Below are 19,330 nucleotides of genomic sequence, written 5' to 3'. Positions count from 1 at the left end.
ATTTGTGAATGGGGAGTGTCTGCGGCTGGAGCAGAGCAGCCGCGGCGCGGGCACTGCCGGGGCAGCGGAGCCACGGGCTGCTGGGCTCCCGCACAGCATCGCCCCGCCGGCACAGCCCTGCCTCGCCGCCAGCCTCTGGAAGACGATGCAGACGAGGGCTGGAGAGAGGAGGCAACCGGTGATGTCTTACGATTTATTTCACTTGTTACCAGCTTAGCTTTTTCTTTTTTTTTTTTTTTCCTTCATTCTAAAGTTTCAGGGGGGAAGCGTCTTCTGAGGCCATTCTCATCCCCTTATCACTTTTCCAGCCCAGCTTCTCCACTGTAACTGTTGGACGGAGAACTGATAAGGGTATGCGAGTGACACGAGCGACCTCGCCCAGCACCGGCCCCGCACGGCAGCAGCTGGGATGCGCCGGCAGGCGTGCCGTGCCGCGTCTGCCGCAGATGTTGGCTTTAAGTGGAACCGACTGCAAAGCAAACTCGGCGGTTAAAGAAACATTTGGTTTGTGCTGAGAGCCGGCAGGTTGTATTGCTCCCCGCTTTTTATCTTTCAGCATCGACAACAGGTGTCCTGCAGGGAAGTGCATTTTTTTAACGAGGTCTTGAGATACTTTTTGTGCGAGGGGTCACGAAATGCTGATTTAGCAAATTGCAGTTTGTTCGTGTGTTGGTGAAGTTAGCTTGCCATTGAGATTCTTTGGAATCGGTATAAAGAGCAATTACAAAAGTAAGACGTAAGACTTGCACAAGTGTGAAACGCCTGTGTTTTATTTCTGTTTGGAATTGTTTACATTAAAAGTTATTTTTTTTCAAATGTGCACATGATTTTAAAGGTGAGTGGTGGCAACACGGCTCTGCCTGCAGCTGATGAAAGGAACGACGGTAACAGAAAGGCAAACATCCCAGTGAGTCATGAGAACAAAACCAGCCAGTTAGGAAAGCAAAATGAAAGCATTAGGTAACGGGGGATATTTGTTTAATGCAAAGGTGTGCCTGCAGCCAGCCTCCCACAGATGCGCACCCCAGTGCCCGCACCCCGGCGGGACCGCAGCCCGCTGCCAGCCGGGTGCACCCGGTGCCGCTCGCTGAGCCTGGCACCCCGGGGGCCGGCACCCCCACACCCCAGGGAGACCCCCAGCCCGGCCCCGGGGAGGAAACCTGGCGGGTGGGGGCTCAGGGAGCGTGCCCTGCGTCCTGTTTGGCCACCCTGCTGTTTTCTGAGAACAGACTAGGCTCCGACCCACCTGCTTGGCACCAGCTTCGCAAACATAGATCTCACGATCTAGCAGAAATAGGTCTCACTGTTTAGCAAAAATGGGTCTCCTGGTGCCGGGGTGCTGTACCAGGTGCTCTGTCTCCTTCCCAGCACTTGGGGTTGGGGCCCGTTCCTGCTTGTATGGGCACAGCCAGCAGCACCACGAGCCCCATCCTGTGCCGCCAGCCCTGGCCCCGCGTGTGCTGCCAGGGGCCGGACGGTGCCGGCACGCTCAGCCCCCTGGCTCACAGGCTGCTGGCCCAAGCACCAGGGATCTGCTGCAGATTTCCAGCCCGCAGCTCCCTGCTGCCCTGGGATGGAGGGGAGCCCAAATCCTCCACCTCCTGGGAACCGGGGCCAGGACCGGTGTGGACGAGGCAGCTCACGGCCAGGCCCCACACTCACCGATCGCCCCACACGGGGAGCCCCCACCACAGGGGGATGGGGCATTGCCACGACCGGCTGTGCAGGTGAGATTGCGGTGGCCTCTGGGAGCAGAGGGAAATGTCAATATTTGCAGCAGGCTCCGTCGCTGCCAGCCTGAGTCAGGAGATGAAATCCTTGCTGTGCAAATGCCCTGCTGACTCAGAGTGCTGAGCACGGGCAAAAAAGGGAAGGGTTGGGCCCTCAGAGCAGCAGGGCTTTGAAGAACAGGGGCTGGGTATGCAGGGGGCAGACATCCCAAACAGGCTGGCACCCGGGGGCCCAGGACATCCCCCCAGCTCAGCGGGGAGCAGGAGGAGCGGAGTCCAGCTCCTCTACAAAACACCTCTCTGGCTTTACGCTCGGTACTTCCACGTCTTGGAGGACCACAATTTGCCCCTGGGTATTGCTGCTTGAACGTCTGCTGGGCGCAGCGCCCAGCTGCCAGCAGCCCCCTCATGCAGCCTGTATGTGCCCCAGGCCAGCCGTGGCAGCAGTGACCAGGCTGTGCCCTGCCCTGCAGCACCTCGCTCGCCCCGTGGCTCCCCAGGACTCCTGGGGGCTGCTGGGCAGAGGCTGGGCAGCATCACGGGCAGGGGGTGAGGATGAGCCCCGAAAGCCAAGCAGGGGCGAGGAGGTTCCTCCTCCTTTGTGCTCCCCCATGGCCAGGGGACCGGACCGAGGGTGCTCCAGGTGCTCCCTGGTGCGGTGGTGGTGCAGCAGAGCGCAGCTCTCACAGCCGGCATCTGCGCGAGGGGTTCAGCCCTGGGACGGGACCTCGCCTGATCCCTCCCCAGATGGGCCCGCCAGCAGACTGTCGGCGTGCATTTAGCCTTCACTCATCGCAGGCGGTGTGATTAAGCCATGAAAAGCGGGCTTAGCGCGAGCTGGAAAACTACTGAGGCAGCCGAATTCCCCGCAGCAGCCCCGGTTCCAGCGCTGGCACAGGGCAGCTGAGCCACGGGGCCGTAGGTGCCCAGCGGAGGCGAAGCCGGGCTGAGCCCCTTCCCTCCCCGAGCACGTAGCCCTTAGATTAAATCCATAAATAGGAAATTCCACTTCTTCAGGAAAAAAAACAGAATCCGGATATTTCATAAGTGTCCCAAGGGACATGAAAGCTGAATCAGGAAATTTCACTCGGCAGAGATATTAAAACCACCGCAGCCCTTCAGACAGCCACGGAAAAGCACCTGCGGCCGCGCGCCCCAGGCAGGCGCAGCGCGAGGGGACACGCACCATGCGCTGGGTCCGGCCTGCCACCGCCTCCCTGCCAGCACACAGAGAGCATTTTGTCTGCAAGAGGCGACCGCCAGGCTCAGGGAGCCAGGCTGCAGCGTGCAGAGCTCCCGCCAGAAAGCAGAGGATTCGGCAGGCAGCTGGAGGGCCAAACGGAGCTGCCAGCGCACGCGTCCCGCACGGCAGCTCGGGTCCCCTGTTGGCCTGGCAGCGGGGGTCCCTGGGGACAGGCAGCGCGCCCAGCCTGCGGAGAGGGGAGCGGGGCAGAAGCGGGTACAGAGGAGGGGGAAGGAAACAGCTCTGAGCCCACCACCGACACCCCCCGGTGCCGGTATCGGGTGCTGGGGCTCAGCTGCAGCCTCACCACCCGGCCCCGGGCATCTGCAGCTGCAACTCCCAGGCCCAGCCCTTTGCAGCCGCAGCCCTGGCAGGGCTGGTGCTGCGGGCTGCCTGCACCGGCCATGGCGTGGGCAGCAGGACCCTGCCTGCACACCCCACACATCACTGCCCCCCCCACAGCCCCCCTACCAGAGGAGCAGACCGCGAGTGCGGTGGCCAAAAAATTGGCCAGGAGGCTTTTCCAGGGGCTGCCAACAGCTGCAGAGAAGCAAGCAGAAACGCTGCGTGTTGTTGTGGCACAGGACAGCAGGGCAAGCAGGGGGGAGACCAGGCGTAAGCGGGGTTTTTTTCCCAGAGAACACACTGCTGGCAGAGCACTGCATGCCGGGGGGGGGGGGGAGAGCCGTGCCCCCACAGCCCCCCCGCACAGCCCGCACCCACCCCGCATCGCCAGCTCCACGGCACGGCGCCGTGCTGAGGCGTGCAGAAGTGCCTTCCCTTGCGTGGCTGGACCAAAGCCAGCCTGCAAGCGCACAGATACCCTCGTCTTCCTCCTCTGCTTACACATCACAAGCTTTTCAAAGCAAAGCCAGCCTGCATAATTCGCTTTCTCGCCAGAGAGGCGTTGCAGCATTTTCCCAGCGCTGCGCAGGCAGAGGAGGAGGGACAGATAATCACGCTAAGCTCTCGCACTTCCCGACGTGGCGGCATGTCGGCAGGCAGCCGTGGGAGCCGGGACGCCGCAGCTCTGGGTGAGAGGCTCAGAGCCTGGGGGACCAGACGTGGCAGTAGCAGCAGAGCAGCCCCCCCGCCGCCGCATGTGCCAGGATGGGGCTCTGGCATCAGCCTGGGCCGTGGGGAGCTGCTGCCTCGGGGACCGGTGACGTGGCTGGCAGGAGGTCGGGCTGCTCTGCAAACCGCTCTGTGCTGGTGCCTTTGTGACCCTCTCCCCCTGCAAGCAGCAGCCGGGTGAGGGAGGGCACCCCCCGAGCACCCCCGAGCCCCCACCGCGCTGTCGGCAGCGCAGCGAAGGGAAGGGAAGGGAAGTGCCAACCTCCCCCGAGCCTCTGCCAGCAAAGAGCCACCCCCACAGGCTGTGCTCAGAGGTAATTGCAGGTTATTACAGCACCGCTGTTGTTAAATACAGATCACTTCTCTTCCGACAAGCATTCTGTGTAATGCAAACTCAAATCATCTCCCTCCTCCACCCGGGCACCTCTCCTCACCTGCCGGCAGCTGTGGCGTGTCACCGCGCTGGCAGAGGACACAGCGTGCATCGGACGTAGCACGGGCACCTCCAGCCGCGTGGTTATTTTCCATGCTCAGTGTGTGTTTGTCCACTGGATCAGTTTACGGGTGGCTCTCAGGCAAGCAAAGGACGAGCTATGAACCTCACACCGTGCATTTCTAGCGCATAACTCAGAGTGCAGTTTTAACAAAACTCCCTGCTGCATCACCCCAGCTAAGTGAATAAATTGTTATTTTATCGCGTTCTTGCAGAGTCCCTGCTGCTTTCCACCCGAAGCTGACTCTGAAACGCGATGGCAGCACACGCAGGGCTCAGCGGAGCCGCCGGGGCCCCGCTTGCAGCCAGGCGAGGCGAGCAGCATCGGCACAGTCTGCTTGCAGGAGCAGGGAGGAGAAATTCCTGCTGACACCTCTCTTGTGTAAGGACCTCAGAACCTGCCGAAATAATTAACTCTGGCTTGCAAGACACCCACAGCCAAGGCACAGACGTGATTGATCTCCTTTGGTGGCTGGGGAGGTGCAGAGGCCCCGGCTCGACAAGTCACAAACTTGAGACAGGAGCACGTGGGTGCCTGTTGCGTGCCCTCCTGCAGCACCGCACCGCTAATAAAATAAGGCTTCAGTCCCATCCTCCCGGCTGCTGCCAGGTTCCCTTGTTCAAACAGTAACGAAAATGAATGTTTCATCGTGCAGAATTTATATGAGGTCAACATAGAATTACTTTCTATATAAACAAGCTTAAATCGAGATGATTTTTAGATGAAGGTCTGTTTGCTGTGCTGGCCTCAGTGCTGCACGCACCAGGCAGGAGCGCCAGCGCAGCTCAGGCGCTATTTACCTAACCTACCTGGAGCACAAAAAAATGCTCGGAATGGGAACCGGGCAGAGGACGCAGGCGGATGCAATGCGGGTGCCAGCTCGTGACCTCGGTCACCTTCAGTGCAGAGAGCACGAGCAGGGCGACATCGGGTCGGATCAAACGCGGGTGCTTCGCTCCAAGCAGGGCGCGTGCAGCGCTTGCAGCAGCACCACCATCGCCGCCTGCGGTGTGGGAAAGTCAGAGAGTGGCTGGGGGCAAGGGGCCCTGCTGCATCCTGCTGGGGGCTCCGCACCACTGGTGCTTCATGCGGCCGGGCACGAGCCGTGCAGCAGCAGGAACCCGACCCCTGTGCTCACCCAGCTCCTAGTGCGTGGGGGCTCCAGCCCCCGGGGGCCACAGACCGCGGGCAGCGCCTGCTGCTCAGTCCTGCTGCTGCTGCCCTGCCGCAGGGCCGTGTCTCCGGGGAGAGCCACCCCAGCCCGCTAGAAACGCTTGCTAGGAAGCGTTTTCCTGCGCACTGCAACGGATCAGCCTCTGTCCTGGAGCCCTGCCTCCCTGCCAGCCCCGAGGACGAGGCGCTGACATTCTGCTTTTGTTGTTTCATGCACTATTACATCTGAGGATCCTTGCAGGGTTAGGAGTGAGACGCAACCCAAAAAGCATTGTAATGACTTCTCAGTAGAGAGCTCAAGAGAAAATGAGTTTCTAAAATTAAACTGCCAAAACGAGAGAATGGAATATTTTTGCATTGATTTCATTTCCATGAATATTTATAAAACTTAGTTTAATAATATTAAATTAAAAAAAAAAAAGAAGAGTATTGGGTGGGAACTACTGCCTGCATCTCCCTTTCCCCATCAAATTGTAACGCAAACACGAGAAAACACTTTAACAGCCAGCTCTGAGCTTCAGGGCTTGCATGCACCCTGCAGGAATCAGGGACTCAGCACCCGGCCAGGAGGCAGTGGGGCAGGTAACGCCCCACAGAGGCTCACCAAAACCCCCGGAGGCCCTCGCCCACGGTGCCAACTCCCACCTGACATCGTGGGTGCAGGCAGCGGTGCTGGCCCCGAGCAGGGAGCTGCGAGGCCGGGGTCCCCCAGGTCCCTCCTGCCTCAGAGGCCATCAGCACCCCAGTGTCCCTGCCTAACGCAGGTGGCAGGGGACAGAGCAGGGACCTGAGCTCGGGGCATTGTTACGGACACGCAGGACACCAGAGCCACCAGTCCTCAAGGGCACAGCACGCGCCATCCCTGGGGCACCGAGCATGACCCAGCGCCCCCCATCCCAGGGCTGCCGGAGGAGATGCTCAGCACCCGCATTCACCTACTGCTGGCTCTGCCACCTCCTCGCCTCCCCGTCACGGCCCCCACAGCAGCGATCCCCGTGGGACGCGGCTGCCGGCACCGTCCCCATACAGCTCCCCGGGAGCGGTGGCTTCTGACCCGACACCTCCCGCAGCCCCCCGGGGCAGCTCCAGGCGGGCACGGCTGCGGCGCTCCCCGCCTGCGCCCCAGCTTCGCCCTCTGTCTTGCAGCCCCTTCCCTCAGGCCAAGCAGCTTTTTCCGCCCATTCCAGACATTTGCCTGTGCTAATCTTAATTGGCAAATAATCACTACAAATTGAATTGCCATTCAGCTCCCCCTACGCCTGCCTATTAACTACTGGAGTCAGCAGGCTCAAAGAACCCGTGGAAAGCTGCTCTGCTCAAGGTGCTCAGCCTGCCTCCAGGTTCCAGCATTTGGCCCCTTGCACCGGGCTGGCCACGTACGTAAATCGTGTGGCAGGGACCCGCCGGGTGCCCAGCCCCAGGAGGACTCGGGTACTCCCCATCTCTTGGGGCACACAGCGCGGCCCCGGCTGGGACAGCCCAGCCCGAGGGACCCAGGCCCTTGCCGGGAGCACCTAGGCTGCAGCTTGCCGTGCTCAGACAGAGCAGTGCAGCTTCACAGGCTGGGAAACAAAGGTCCTCCTCCTCCTCTGCCAGCTGTAAAAATTCCCTCCTGCTTGGGTCCAAGGTTTTCCAGCCTAGCACTGACTGTATTTCTAGGCCTTTCAATCCAGAGGGCTTCTCTACAGATCCTCTGGAGTACAGCCGAGATTTAAAAAAAAAAAAAAAACTGGAGGTGCAAGAATTTATAGATTACAAAGGAAAAAGGACGAAAAAGTGCAAGGAGACAGATACGTTGCCAAGGCAACCACCAACTGCAGGAGTGACAGAGACCAAGGAGAAGAAATGAGAAATAAGGAGAGAGAAAGAAATGATCACAGTTGTGGCATTTGCACACCAACATGCCCAGAAAAGCCGGGCAAGCCGCTGCACCATTAGCCCAGACTCCGAGACAAGGCAACCCTGCAGTGCTCAGCTCCACAGGGACAGCGGTGGGGTCACAAACGCTTTCGCAGCAGCTTCTAAAACACCCGTGCTAGGAAGGAGAAGGCACGGCCAGGGGTGAGGGTGAGGACCCTGGGCAGCCCCATGCCCCCCGAGCAGGGACATCGCCGGGGGCCTGGCACCGACCGCAGCATCCCGGCGCCGTGCAGGACACGACCCCCGTGCACCGCGAAGGCAAGGGGCAGAGACTGCAGGGCAGGAAGGTGCAGTCATCTGGGGGGCAGCACACTGGTGTTATTTGTGCAAAATGTCACACAGTAATTAGAAAATGAGCAGCACTCACTGCTCGGTGACACGTAGCAGTGCCATTTCTATTTTCAGACCTTAACACGGCTTATTAGAGTCAAAGTCTAATTAACGCACAACACTGTCAAGCCAGCGATGGAGGATGACCCAGATTTCACCCATCCCTAAACGCTACTCACTTTCAGGAAGGTTTTAAACTTTGTTCACGCCTCAGACGTGGATCAGAAGGAGCTGGCTGCTGAGCTCCCTGGAGCAGGGTGCTGGCGCTGCGCGGAGTCACTCGCAGGTCCCACCAGGCCCCACGGGCTGCCCCTCCTGGCTTCGCTTCCAAGTGGAGATGAGAGTAGCGAGGGGCTCAGCCCAGCGGGGTGGAGCTGGCAGAGGGAAGAGCTGCAAAGGCGGGCACGTGCATTCCCATGTGGGGCTCAGCCCCTCGGACCCAGGACCCGTACGGACGGATGCTGCACCCATCGGGCACACGGCACGGGAAGGGGCAGGGCCACGACCCCCAGCCCGTGAGAGCAGCACTCCCAGCCTTCCCCCGTTTCCTGAAGCAACACCACTTGGGTGAACAACACTGCTCCTCGAATTGGTTTCCTGGCAGGGAAAAGAGCTCAGCGCAGCACGGTCTGTGCCCCAGGGCACCCCACACCAGGTCCCAGCGGTGCAGCCCGAGCCCCAGCCACGCACCCAGCGCAGGAGCAGCGGGGGCTTTGCACAGCCCCGGGGCAGCTCCCTGCACAGGGCAGGACGGAGCCCCCCAAGAGCGAGCGTCCCACCACAGCAGGGACACGAAGGGGTCGCCGCGGGGAGCAGCCCAGGCTCCGCTCCGCAGGGCTCCCACCCAGGGGCAGGAGGCAGGCCCCGGCCGCAGCGCAGCCCCGTGGGGACGGCGGCTCCCCAGGGACGGGGGACGGAGCGGCGGGGCTCCGGGCACAGGCAGCAGCTCCCCGGAGCACGGCGCAGGCTCGGCCGCCGGCCCCGCTCCGCAGAGCGCCGAGCGAGGAGCTCTCCCTGCCAGGCCCGGCAGCTCCCAAACGCTCCGACACTATTTTTACCCCGCGGTTGCCATGGAAACCCCGGACCCGCTTGCGATGATGCAGCCTCTTTGGGAAGCGCCGTATCACCAGCTGCCTCCTGCCTCCGACTGCTCACCGGGCAGGGGGCCGCTATTTTTGTGCCTCGGCAGAGCCCCCCCAGCGGGAGGTAACGAGCCCTGGGGGTCTGCCCGGCTCGGAAACAGAGGTGGGGACGGATGGAGGGGGCATTTCAGGGCCCATCCCCTGCCCCCCAGCTGCTGCTCCCCAGCCCGGGGCCACCCGAGGGGACAGCAGCAGCCACCCTCTGCCCTGTCCTCCCCCCGGCTGCCCCAGGAGCTGCCTCCTCGTTTCTGTGCATCCCTGAGCACCAGCAAGCCCCGGCCTCACCGGGTCTGCAAGGAGAGGAGGCTCAGGCTTCTCCCTGCGCCTGCAGCGGGAGGATTTCTCCAGCAAGTCACGCTCTGGGCAGACGGACCTGCCAAAGCAGCAGCTGTCGGGGGTTCCCTTCCCCTGGGCAGGAGAGGCTCAGAGCTGGGCTGCTTTGAAGCCACAGAAGGAGACGGCACGGGTTGTCCAACACAGGATATCCCAGGAGGGCTGGGGCCTAGGAGCTCACAGAGCTGGAGATGAGGAAGCAGCCGAGCGGGATTTGTCCCTTCTGCCAGGCTGTGGCCAGCCGTGCAGTACGCACAGCACTCAGACTCAGAAATTAGCAGGCAGCATTTTTAAAGACAGGAGAGGGCTGCTGGTCCTCGTGAGCACCTCCTCCTGCCCTGGCAATGCTGTGGGATGTGGAAAGGCCCTTAAGGAGCAAACAGCCACCTACCTGCTGCACCATTTCTGGTGCCCCTGGGCTAAGGGCGAGCTGCTGCCCTCCCGAGCCAGGACCAACCGGGCAGTGACCGTGCAATGTCCCCATGGTCCCTGCACCAGAACAGCTCCCCAGAGCCCCCAGACCCCCACATGCCCAAGGCAGCTCCGGGCTCTGTGCCCCACTGAGCCATGTGGGTCAGGGGACGCATCCTGCGCTGCGGCCATGCCCCAGCAGGGCAGGAGCAGCATTTGGGGCGGAGGTGGTGCTCTGCGAAATGCCAGCACCAAACGCTCCCTCCAGCACCTGCGTCCGTCCCTCCAGGGTGAGCGTGTTTATAAAAAGCTGCCGTGCGTGGATGAGCTGGCAGAAATAGCTGTGCGCAGCCATCTCCGCACGGTGTAAGGGATGATCACCAGCTGTTCTGCAAGAGCACCCAAAATAGAGCCAGCGCCTGCCATCCCCAGGGAGACGGTCTGCATTTAGCCAAGCCCGCCGGCAGAGGCGAGGCTGCGCACTGTGTCCCCACATCCCCCGGCAGCCCCCACACCCGGGGTGGGCTGCACAGGGCCGGGGAGCTGCTGTGCCAGGAGGGGCCCCTGCAACAGGAGATGGCCCGGGCTCTGACAAGCCACGGGCTGCATTCACTGCAGCTCCTCCCGTGGCCCCAGAAGCACTTGGAGCTGCGGCCACCCCTTGCCACTCACAGCTTTGGCCTCCTGGAGCAGCACTGCAGCCCCTGCACAAACGCACCACAGACCACAGCAGCACCAGACACGCCAGATGTCCCGTCACAGGCCCTAAGCAGCTGACAGCAGGTCCCTCCTCCCAGGCCAGGCTCTAATTATAACTTCCAAAAGCTGTAATAAACTGACCAGAGCTGCTTGTCTGCAGCGAGGTCTCTGGAGCGGCCCAGCGAGCACTCAGCAGCTCTGCTGTCCTCTGCTGCAGCACAGCGCGTCCCCTGCCGTGCTCCCGGTGACTGCACAGGGTGCCGGTGCCCATCGCAGCAGCATGGGCCAGCCCAGCCCCTCGCCAGAGCATCTTCATGGGCAGCGCTCCGGGCACTGCTGGAGTGCCTGGGGGCAGGATCCTGCTGGGCTCGGCCCTCTCCTCTGCCACCCCCAGCCCAGGCCCCACACCTCCCCCCAGCACTTCCAGCCAAGCCCCCTGCCCCACGCAGCCTGTCCCGGGGCCACATCCAGCCCCTGCACCAGAGTTTCAGCTTCTCCCCCTGCAACCATCACTGACGGCCCCATTGCCATGGCACCCCCAGGATGCTGGACGGAGGAGGCTGAAGCCAGGATCCGGCCTCAATCCCCTGTCTGGGAGGACCCAGCCCACCCCCCAGATGGCCACTGGCAGCAGTTCCTGGACAGCCCCGTGCTCGCTGCCAGCAGCACGAAGCTGCAGGATGAGCTGGCCCTGGCAGCACAGGCACAGCTCTGCCCTCACTCCCCTGTCCAGCCCCCTGGGGGCTCTCGGACAGCACTGCCTGCATCTGTGCTAGCAGAGAACCAAGAGCGAGCCACACTGATGCTCCTGCAGCAGAGGTGACTTCAAAATGTTCAGTCCAGAAGGACAGGGAGGGTTAAAGCTGAGATGACAGAGCACTTTCCAGGCATCTCTACGCACCCCTTGGTTCAGCCAAACCCCCTCACATTCATGATAAACCAAGGAAGGAGCAGGAATATTCAGCCCAAATCTGCTTCATAACCAATCACCCATTTAACCCAAATCTCCTGCTGTAGGCACTTCTGTCTGTATGTTCAAGCAACTGGGCCTCACACTCCCAGCCCGGTGAACTGGCACTGGGCACGCAGTGCTGCTCACCTGGCCGAGGAGCAGAAGCTGGCCCCGAGCCGGGTGGGTGCAGCCGGGAGGCTGCTGCGCCCCTCACCCCATCACCGGGGAGAGCACTGCAGCCTGAGGAGCTCGGGCATTACTCAGCAAATCGTTATGAATAACTAATAGTGCTGAAAAAATGCAACCTGTGATAATGTGTGAATAGGGAAGGGGTGGCACATCTCCATTAATCACTCATTATGAATTATTCAACAAAACAGGAAGCAGGAGGCAAATGTTTGGTGTGGAAGTGGAGTGGGCTACAACGGACACTCCAGCCCCATCCACGGGGCACCCCCGGTGTGATCTGAGTTGTCCAGCCCATGCAGACAGCCCCGCCAGCGCTACCCACACCCAGCCCCAACCCAAAACGCCCCATGGGCAGCCCTCCAGCAGCTCCTCGGGGCTGGAAACCAACGGGCAGAGGGAGCCGGCATCACCACGCACCGGGGCAGGGCTGGGCAAGGGTCCCGTGCAGGCAGGGGGTGCTGGCTCCTCAGCTCTTGCTGCTGACACTGTCCCCAGCATAGAGAAGCGCTACCGGGAGGAATAATTAGAGCCTGGGGGACGTCACACGTGACTCACTGTGTCTTGGCAGCCCCCTGTACAGCACGGCCAGCTCTCCATGCAGCAGCTGATGCTACATGCTGGAAACGCAGCAGCCCCTTCACTTTAAAGCAGCCCCACCAAACCTCTCAATGGAACCACTGCAGGATGCGACCAGCCCAGGGCACACCACGGGCCAGGAGCTGGATGAGGCCACCTCCAGCCCAGACCCCTCCGCTGGGGCACCTTGCCCCAGGGGACAGCCTTGTGCTGTCCTGCGTGGTCCGTCACATCGCCCTGCCCTCGCACAGGCACCCACTCCCATCACATCTGAGGTCCCAGAACCTCTTTCCCCTGTTGTGGCTGTACCTCGCTGCCCTTAGCTCTGAAATCACCGGGGCAGGTGGGCGCGTTTCCTCTTGATCCAGCCCAAGAACGCCCGCTCCACACCAGGAGCTGCAGGGCTGCCATCGGGAGCAGAAGGGAGAACAAGCCCACACTCCCGGGGAGGGAGTTCTCATCCTGCCAAGGCAACTTCTGTGATTCTAAATCTGTTCTGCATGTAGAGCTTTGCTACAAATAATCTGCTGTGCATGCATCTGTGAAAATGAATGGACAAACAGTTACATTTTCAGAGCTTATATGGCCAATTTAGCAAGTTAGTGAGAAGTCTTTGCTTTACTTGATTTAATAAAGAAGCTGCCATAAAGTTTTCCTAAATGCTTGCTAACGTAATAAGACCTACTTCATTTTTCTGCTGGCTCTGATTATTATTGTTATTATCATCTTTTACCAAAGAAGGCTACAATTTTAGATTATATTTTAGTAATCACAAGAGAATTTCCCTTAATGTTAATCTAGTTTCAGAGAGAATACCATAATAAGTACCACTACAGGCAGCAGTAGCCTGCTAAATTATAGAATCGTGTGCAACGTTGTGTTTATCACACATTTATGACCATTTTTCCCCACCTTGTAGCCAATTACCTGTTTCTGCTGGGACTACTCCTGAAGAACCAATCTTCGCAGCAGAGCAAGACGGGCTGGAGGCTGCAGGAAAGCGGTTCTCTGCCTGGATGGGAGATCCAAGGGCCGGAGACTTCTGCCCCTGTGACAGCAGAAGGTCGTGGTAGCTTCTCGCCAGACACCGAGGGGAGGCTCTGCCCTAGGAAACAGCACACGGCCTCTGGCTTCCCCCTGCAACAGAGCACTTCGGCAGCCCCCGTGTGCACACGCAGAGCTCAGGGTCACATTTTTGCCAGGTGGAGCCCGGGGGTCCCAGCCCAACCCTGCCCCAGGCAGGTCCAGCCGCGGGCTCTGCCCAGTTTGCTCGCGACAGCCCCCAGGGATGGGGGCACCACAGCCCCCCCCCGCCCCGGGGAGCCCGCTCCCTGCTGGGCTGCCCTCAGTGGCACCGTGGCACACGCGGGGCACGGCACAGACCGGGCAGAGCCGCGCACCCCGCACACGGAGCCACGCGGCCACGGGCAGCCGCACGCAGCCCCCCCGTGCCTGCGCACACGCGTGGCGGGACAGAGCCGTGCCCGGGGCACGCGGAGACCCCCGGGGCACCCGCTCACGGCGCTGCCTGCATCGCCCCCCCGGGACGGGGCACCCGGCGTGCACACGGACACACACACACGGACACACACGCGGACCTCCGAGGCTCCGCACCCGGCCCCGCGCTCGCACGCTGCGCAGCCGGGGGCACGCGGGCACGCGCCCCGCACACGGCCACGCGCGGAGGCGGCCGGCAGGACGCCCGCCCGCTCCCCCCCCCCCCCGGCCCCGCCGCTCCCCGCAGCCAGCCGGGGGCGGACGCGCCGCCCCCCGCCTCCTCCCCGCGCAGCCCCGGTGCGGCCGGGCACGGCCGGGAGCAGCGGGCACGGCGGCGGTGCCGCAGCCGCCCGGGGCGCACGGAGCGGGCGGGGGGCACCGGGCGGCGGGGCCGGCCCGTCCCGGGGGCTCTGCCCGGTGCCCGCGGCGCCGAGGGAGCCCCCGCCGCGAGGGGAGGGAGGGGAAGGACCCCCCCCCCAAAGCCCCGGTCCGTCCTGCTGGCCCCCGGGACGGCGGGAGGGGCCGAGGCACCGCCACGACCCGGCGCAGGACCGGCACGGGACCCGCCGGCGGCCCCGCGGCCGGGACGAGGGGGATGGAGGTGAGAGCTGCGGGCACCCGGGGAGGGCTGGGGGCGCGGGGGGGGGCGCCACTTACCGGGCCGGGGCCGCGCGTCCTCCGCTGGGGAGGCTCCGGGGACAGCCGGTGAGCTGCGGGGCGCTGCGGGCTGGCGCTGCCCCTCGGGGGGGCACGGCGGGAGGGCTGGAAGCTGCTGCCGGCTGCACGGCCGGGGGGGGGCAGCGGGAGCGGGGGGCGAGCAGGCGGCAGGGTCGCCGTGCCTCCAGCGTGCCCGCGGGGCCGGGCGTTCGCTGCCGCTTCCAGCAGAGCTCCGAGCCGCTGCTTCTGCCTCGTGCACGGAGCCCGGCGGCTCTCAGAGCTGCGGGTGCTGCTCCTCGAGGAGGCAGGCACGGGGCCGGGTGGCGCTCGGATCCTGGGCGGTGGCACTGGGGCAGCACGCGGGAGCCTTGCCCAGCTGGATTTCCTGGAGCCAGCCCGTGGCAGGCAGTCAGGGAGCACTTTCCAGAAGAGACCGTGCCCGTTGAGCCTCTTGAGCCAGTCCTGCCGCGAGTGGAAGCTGCTCTCCGACAGTACTCTCCCGCACAAGCAGCTCACACCACCACGAAGCAGCACAGGGTTACAGACAGCATTTCCCTCAACAGTGAGGAAGCAAAGATCACGGCCTCAGCTCAAGAAGCCGCAGGAGATGCTCACAGGCTCCAGCGGGCTCTGCCTTACAGCCTGAGGGACCTCCGAGACACGGCAGAAACCACACCAGCATCGGGGCCATTCTGATTTCTCTGGCACTCGAGGAAATCAGCTGCATCCAGGCAAACGCCAGCACGGCTACTGGAGAAGTAGAGCTGGAAAAGAGTGAGGCAAGATGAGCTGAGAGTTGTATTGCCAGGGGGCAGCAAGAGCAGAGCTGCTCCGCAAGGGGAGGCCAGCTGTAAGCAGCAGGTGACCATCGCGCAGGCAGGTGGTGGGATCGCATCAGCAGGGACAAGGTGGTGACAGGTCCCATCCGCAGAGAGCATCCGGCCAAGGCACGGTGACAGATCAGACCACGAGGGAAGTCCAATGAACAACTCCAGTCTGACAGGGCCAGATGCAGCCTTGGGCACCCACACACTCAAACCAGGTCCAGGCCTCTGGGCCTGCATTTAAATAGAGCTCCCAGCCTGGGCAGAGTGGGTGGGGTCCCAGGTGAGGCTGGTCAGGGCAATTGAGGCTGATTGGGGCACTGAGGGCACATGCCTAAAGCAGAGTGAGGCCAGAGACCCTGTGCCTGATGGGGCTTCTTGGAAAAATAAAATACATCCTAAAATTAGATTACTGAGAGTGGACCGATGTCATAAAGTAAAAGCGTTGTAGGGGTGTGAGAAGGCTGGGCCAACACGTCTCCCAGCTGCCACAAAGCTGCTCTTTTGCTCCAGGAGGTCCCAGAAGAGAACAGGCTTTTCCTCCTGCTGCAGTTCCCCTTGCACCCCAGCAACCCCAGCAGGCAGCAGGAGATGCTGTGCATAAGGCCAGAGAATCACAGCACTGGTTGGGTTGGAAGGGACCTTAAAGATCACCCAGTTCCAGCCCCCTGCCATGGGCAGGGACACCTCCCCCCAGCCCAGGCTGCCCAAAGCCCCATCCAGCCTGGCCCCGAACACCTCCAGGGATGGGGCACCCACAGCTCCTCTGGGCAGCCTGTGCCAGTGCCTCAGCGCCCTTGTGGGACAAAATTCCTTTCTCATATCTAACCTAAATCTCTTTTGATCTGGGAAAATGCATGGGGGGGGGGGTGGCACCCACGGGAGGCAGAGCAGCGCTGGGAGCGCGGCACTCCAGGGAGGGAGGCGGGGACGGGGTGAGGACCGGGGCAGAGGCGCCAGCCTCACCTCTCCATCCCGGTTGCTTTCCCAGCTGCCGGCTGACGCTGCCCTTCCCTGCCAGTGAGCAGCGGGTGCCATGGACGAGGTGACGGTGCTGCAGATGGGGGAGAACTCCCTCCTGAAGGCGGTGTGGCTTGGCCGGCTCCGGCTGACCAGGCTCCTGCTGGAAGGGGGGGCTTACATCAATGAGAGCAACGAGAAAGGGGAGACCGCCCTCATGGTGGCCTGCATCACCAAGCACGTTGACCAGCAGAGCATTAGCAAGGCCAAGATGGTGAAGTACCTGCTGGACAACAGAGCCGACCCCAACATCCAGGACAAGTCTGGGAAAACGGCCCTCATGCACGCCTGCATCCGAGGCGCCGGGGGAGAGGTGGTGTCCCTGCTGCTGGAGAACGGGGCTGACCCCAGCCTGGAGGATCACTCCGGGGCCTCCGCGCTGGTCCATGCCATCAACGCGGACGACAAGGCCGTGCTGCAGCACCTCCTGAACGCCTGCAGAGCGAAGGGGAAGGAGGTGATCATCATCACCATGGACAAGTCAGCCACCGGCACCAAGGCCACCAAGCAGTACCTGAACGTGCCCCCCTCGCTAGACTTCAAGGAGAGGGCCCCCCCCGAGGCGTGCACGGCAGCCCCCAGCCTCAGCCTGACGGCAGCCGTCCCGTCCCCCCCGCCCGCTGAGAAGGAGGACGGTGCCTTTGGGCCACACTCGGCCCAGCCCGGGGACAGCCCCCCTGCCAGGGCCACCACCGAGCCGCCCTCCCCGGGGCGGAAAAGCGGCGCTGCCAGGAGAACGCGGCTGCCCCAGCTGAAGCGGCTGCAGTCCGAGCCCTGGGGGCTGGTCGCGCCCTCGGTGCTGGCCGCCTCCACGCACCACGAGGACCAGCGGGTGCGCACGGACGACGAAGTCATCATGGGCATCGGTGAGCTCTCCTTTTCCAAAAAGGCTCCCCTCACCCGGAGCAACAGCAGCAAGAGCAAAGACCCGTCTCTCTTCCCCCTGGTGGACGAGCAGGCTCTGAGGACGCCGTCAGCCTCGGGGCCGGTCTCCAGGAAGGCGGCCTACGAGAAGAGCCCGGCCGGCCCCCAGCGCCTGCCCCGCAGGAGCACGGTGCCCGAGCAGCCGGAGAGCGGCGGCCCCGGCTCCGCGGGCCCGGCGGCGATGGAGGCGCTGCACTGGCGGAGGCTGGGCGCCGAGCACCACGACTGCGACGACGGCACGGGCCTGGCCGAGGTGGGGAAGGTGGCCTCGGAGAGGAGGAAGCTGAACGGGTCCCACCTGGCCCTGCTCAACGGCTCGCGGGAGGCCCTGGACAGCCTCGCCAGCACGTCGCCCGGGGCTGTCCGGCGCCGGCCGCCCAACCTCCTGGAGCGGCGAGGGTCTGGGACCCTGCTGCTAGACCACATCTCTCATACCCGGCCAGGGTACCTGCCCCCTCTGAATGTGAACCCCAACCCCCCCATCCCTGACATTGGCTCCAGCAGCAAATCTTCCTCCCTGCTTGCTGCTGGCTTGAAGTCCCTGGTGCCCATCGCTCCCAGCTCACCCAAGCGGGGTGACTTGAGAACCAAAAAGAAGCTTCTCCGGAGACACTCCATGCAGGTGGAGCAGATGAGGCAGCTCTCTGATTTTGAGGAAATAGTGGCCCAGTAGCCAAGTCACAGTCGATTTCCCAGAAGATTTACCAAATACGTGCTCTCTGTAGAAACATACATGATGGTTCCTGAACAGAGCGGTCGCTGGCTCCGGGCAAGTGCTGGCAGCCCTGGGTGTTCAGCCCCGTGCCCAGGGGCTGAGCAAGGAGGGTCTCGTGCTGCTTCCCAGAGCTGGGGAGAGCCAGGAGTCGCAGGCGGCAAGGAATCGAGCCCAAGCATCTGTCATGTACTGATAACTCATTTCTGGACTTTCCCCCAAGAGTAACTATCTGAGAAATCCGATCCCAGAACATCTCAGATACAGAGTCAGGCTTCACACAAAGGCTCCTGGCTGCAGTTTATTTATTCCTAATTATTTACGATCCGTTTTTCTTCCATCCCACTCATTCTAATACAGAAACCGGTCTGGGAGCCCCACGCCAGGGAGCCGGGGGCTGGTGGATTTGTGAAGTGCCTACCAGGAAGGAGCTTACTGCTGCAAGAGGTTGGAAGAGCAGAAATAACCCTCCTTAGCAATTGAATGTATTTATACCCTCACTGTGCTGGAGAAGGGAGAGGATTCCTGCCTCAGAGATTTCCAAGCACTTTGAAAGGCCAGAGGCTGAGCTAAATCTCTCGCTGGTGCAACCCAGTGTCTTCAGCGGGCCTGCCACCAGGACGGATTTGCCTCAGCATCTCGAGAGCCACCAAGGCGCAGGGGCAGTTCCCACCACACTGAGCAACTCCGAGCACTGACGTCCCAGCTTGTCCCTGCGGGAAGCTTCCCCCAGGGGAGCGAGGGTGCCGAGGATGGCACGTGGCGAGCACCGGGGCTTCGTGCCAGCCGCAGGCAGCCGCAGCCAGGACGCTTCCCTCCTGCTGACCCCGCTGCCACCACGGTCCTTTGGGGCGAAGCGGGCGCAGGGACACGGCTGGGGCACGATTGTGTCGCCACCTCCACCCCTCGGCCGTCCCGAACCCGCCCGCGATGAGCTGGTTCCTTACCCAGGGCATTAGTGGTCTTTCTCCGGGCTGTTGCAAAACTTTGCACGGGTCCTGCACACAGCAGCGTCGTGTTCTGGTTTTATCTGCACAAGAATGTTCCCTGAAAGTGCATTTTAGATTTAAATATGCTATTTAGAGCAAAGGTGGGCTTATATTTTTACAGCCTTAAAGTTTACACTTCCTGTCTGTCAAACGTCTTATAGATTGAATTTCAGGTGTATTTTACCTATATCAATGAAGTTTGTCTCATATTTAAGGCTGTGGAATTTTAAATCCCATAGCTCTCGTTTCTAAATGTCCTGATATTTCGTGGTGTGTTTGGGTGTTCTTCAAGTCGTATTTAATGTCATCTGCCAGCAGTCTGAGAAAACCAGGGTGCCTGCAAACCGCAGCTCGCCCGTTACGAGCGCCCTGAGCGCTGGTGCCGGGCGCGTGCCGGGCGCTTCCCCGCGGGCCGCCCCGCACCCCTGCCGTGCCTTTGTC

General features: G+C 62.1%; 2 protein-coding genes across 5 annotated transcripts; one reads left to right on the top strand and one right to left on the bottom strand.

Annotated features, from left to right (window-relative positions):
• Positions 1-218: 218 nt before the first annotated feature.
• Positions 219-16,218, bottom strand: LOC310904768 (uncharacterized protein; the record flags this gene model as incomplete). Its single annotated transcript, XM_083849941.1, has 4 exons — positions 219-12,805; positions 13,194-14,371; positions 15,097-15,184; positions 16,211-16,218. 3 exons carry the CDS (start codon positions 16,216-16,218, stop codon positions 13,454-13,456), a joined length of 1,014 nt encoding a protein of 337 aa, XP_083706067.1. The 3' UTR covers positions 219-12,805; positions 13,194-13,453.
• Positions 14,222-19,302, top strand: ANKRD34C (ankyrin repeat domain 34C). 4 transcript variants are annotated; one of them, XM_083850346.1, is made up of 3 exons: positions 14,232-14,364; positions 14,984-15,527; positions 16,236-19,302. In XM_083850346.1, exon 3 carries the CDS (start codon positions 16,281-16,283, stop codon positions 17,859-17,861), a length of 1,581 nt encoding a protein of 526 aa, XP_083706472.1. In that variant the 5' UTR covers positions 14,232-14,364; positions 14,984-15,527; positions 16,236-16,280; the 3' UTR covers positions 17,862-19,302. The 4 variants fall into 4 exon arrangements, with proteins under 4 accessions (XP_083706473.1, XP_083706472.1, XP_083706475.1 ...); XM_083850347.1 differs by lacking the exon at positions 14,984-15,527 and having other exon boundaries at positions 14,222-14,364; XM_083850349.1 differs by lacking the exons at positions 14,232-14,364; positions 14,984-15,527 and adding an exon at positions 14,420-14,468.
• Positions 19,303-19,330: the final 28 nt, after the last annotated feature.

Source organism: Anser anser (genome assembly GCF_964211835.1).
Source record: "Anser anser genome assembly, chromosome: 10".
In the NCBI taxonomy this organism is placed as follows: domain Eukaryota; kingdom Metazoa; phylum Chordata; class Aves; order Anseriformes; family Anatidae; genus Anser; species Anser anser.
This window is presented reverse-complemented; position numbering and strand designations above follow the sequence as displayed.

Excerpts from the sequence above, each read along its gene's own strand:
- ANKRD34C (XM_083850347.1), top strand. The coding sequence starts at position 16,281 with ATGGACGAGGTGACGGTGCTGCAGATGGGGGAGAACTCCCTCCTGAAG.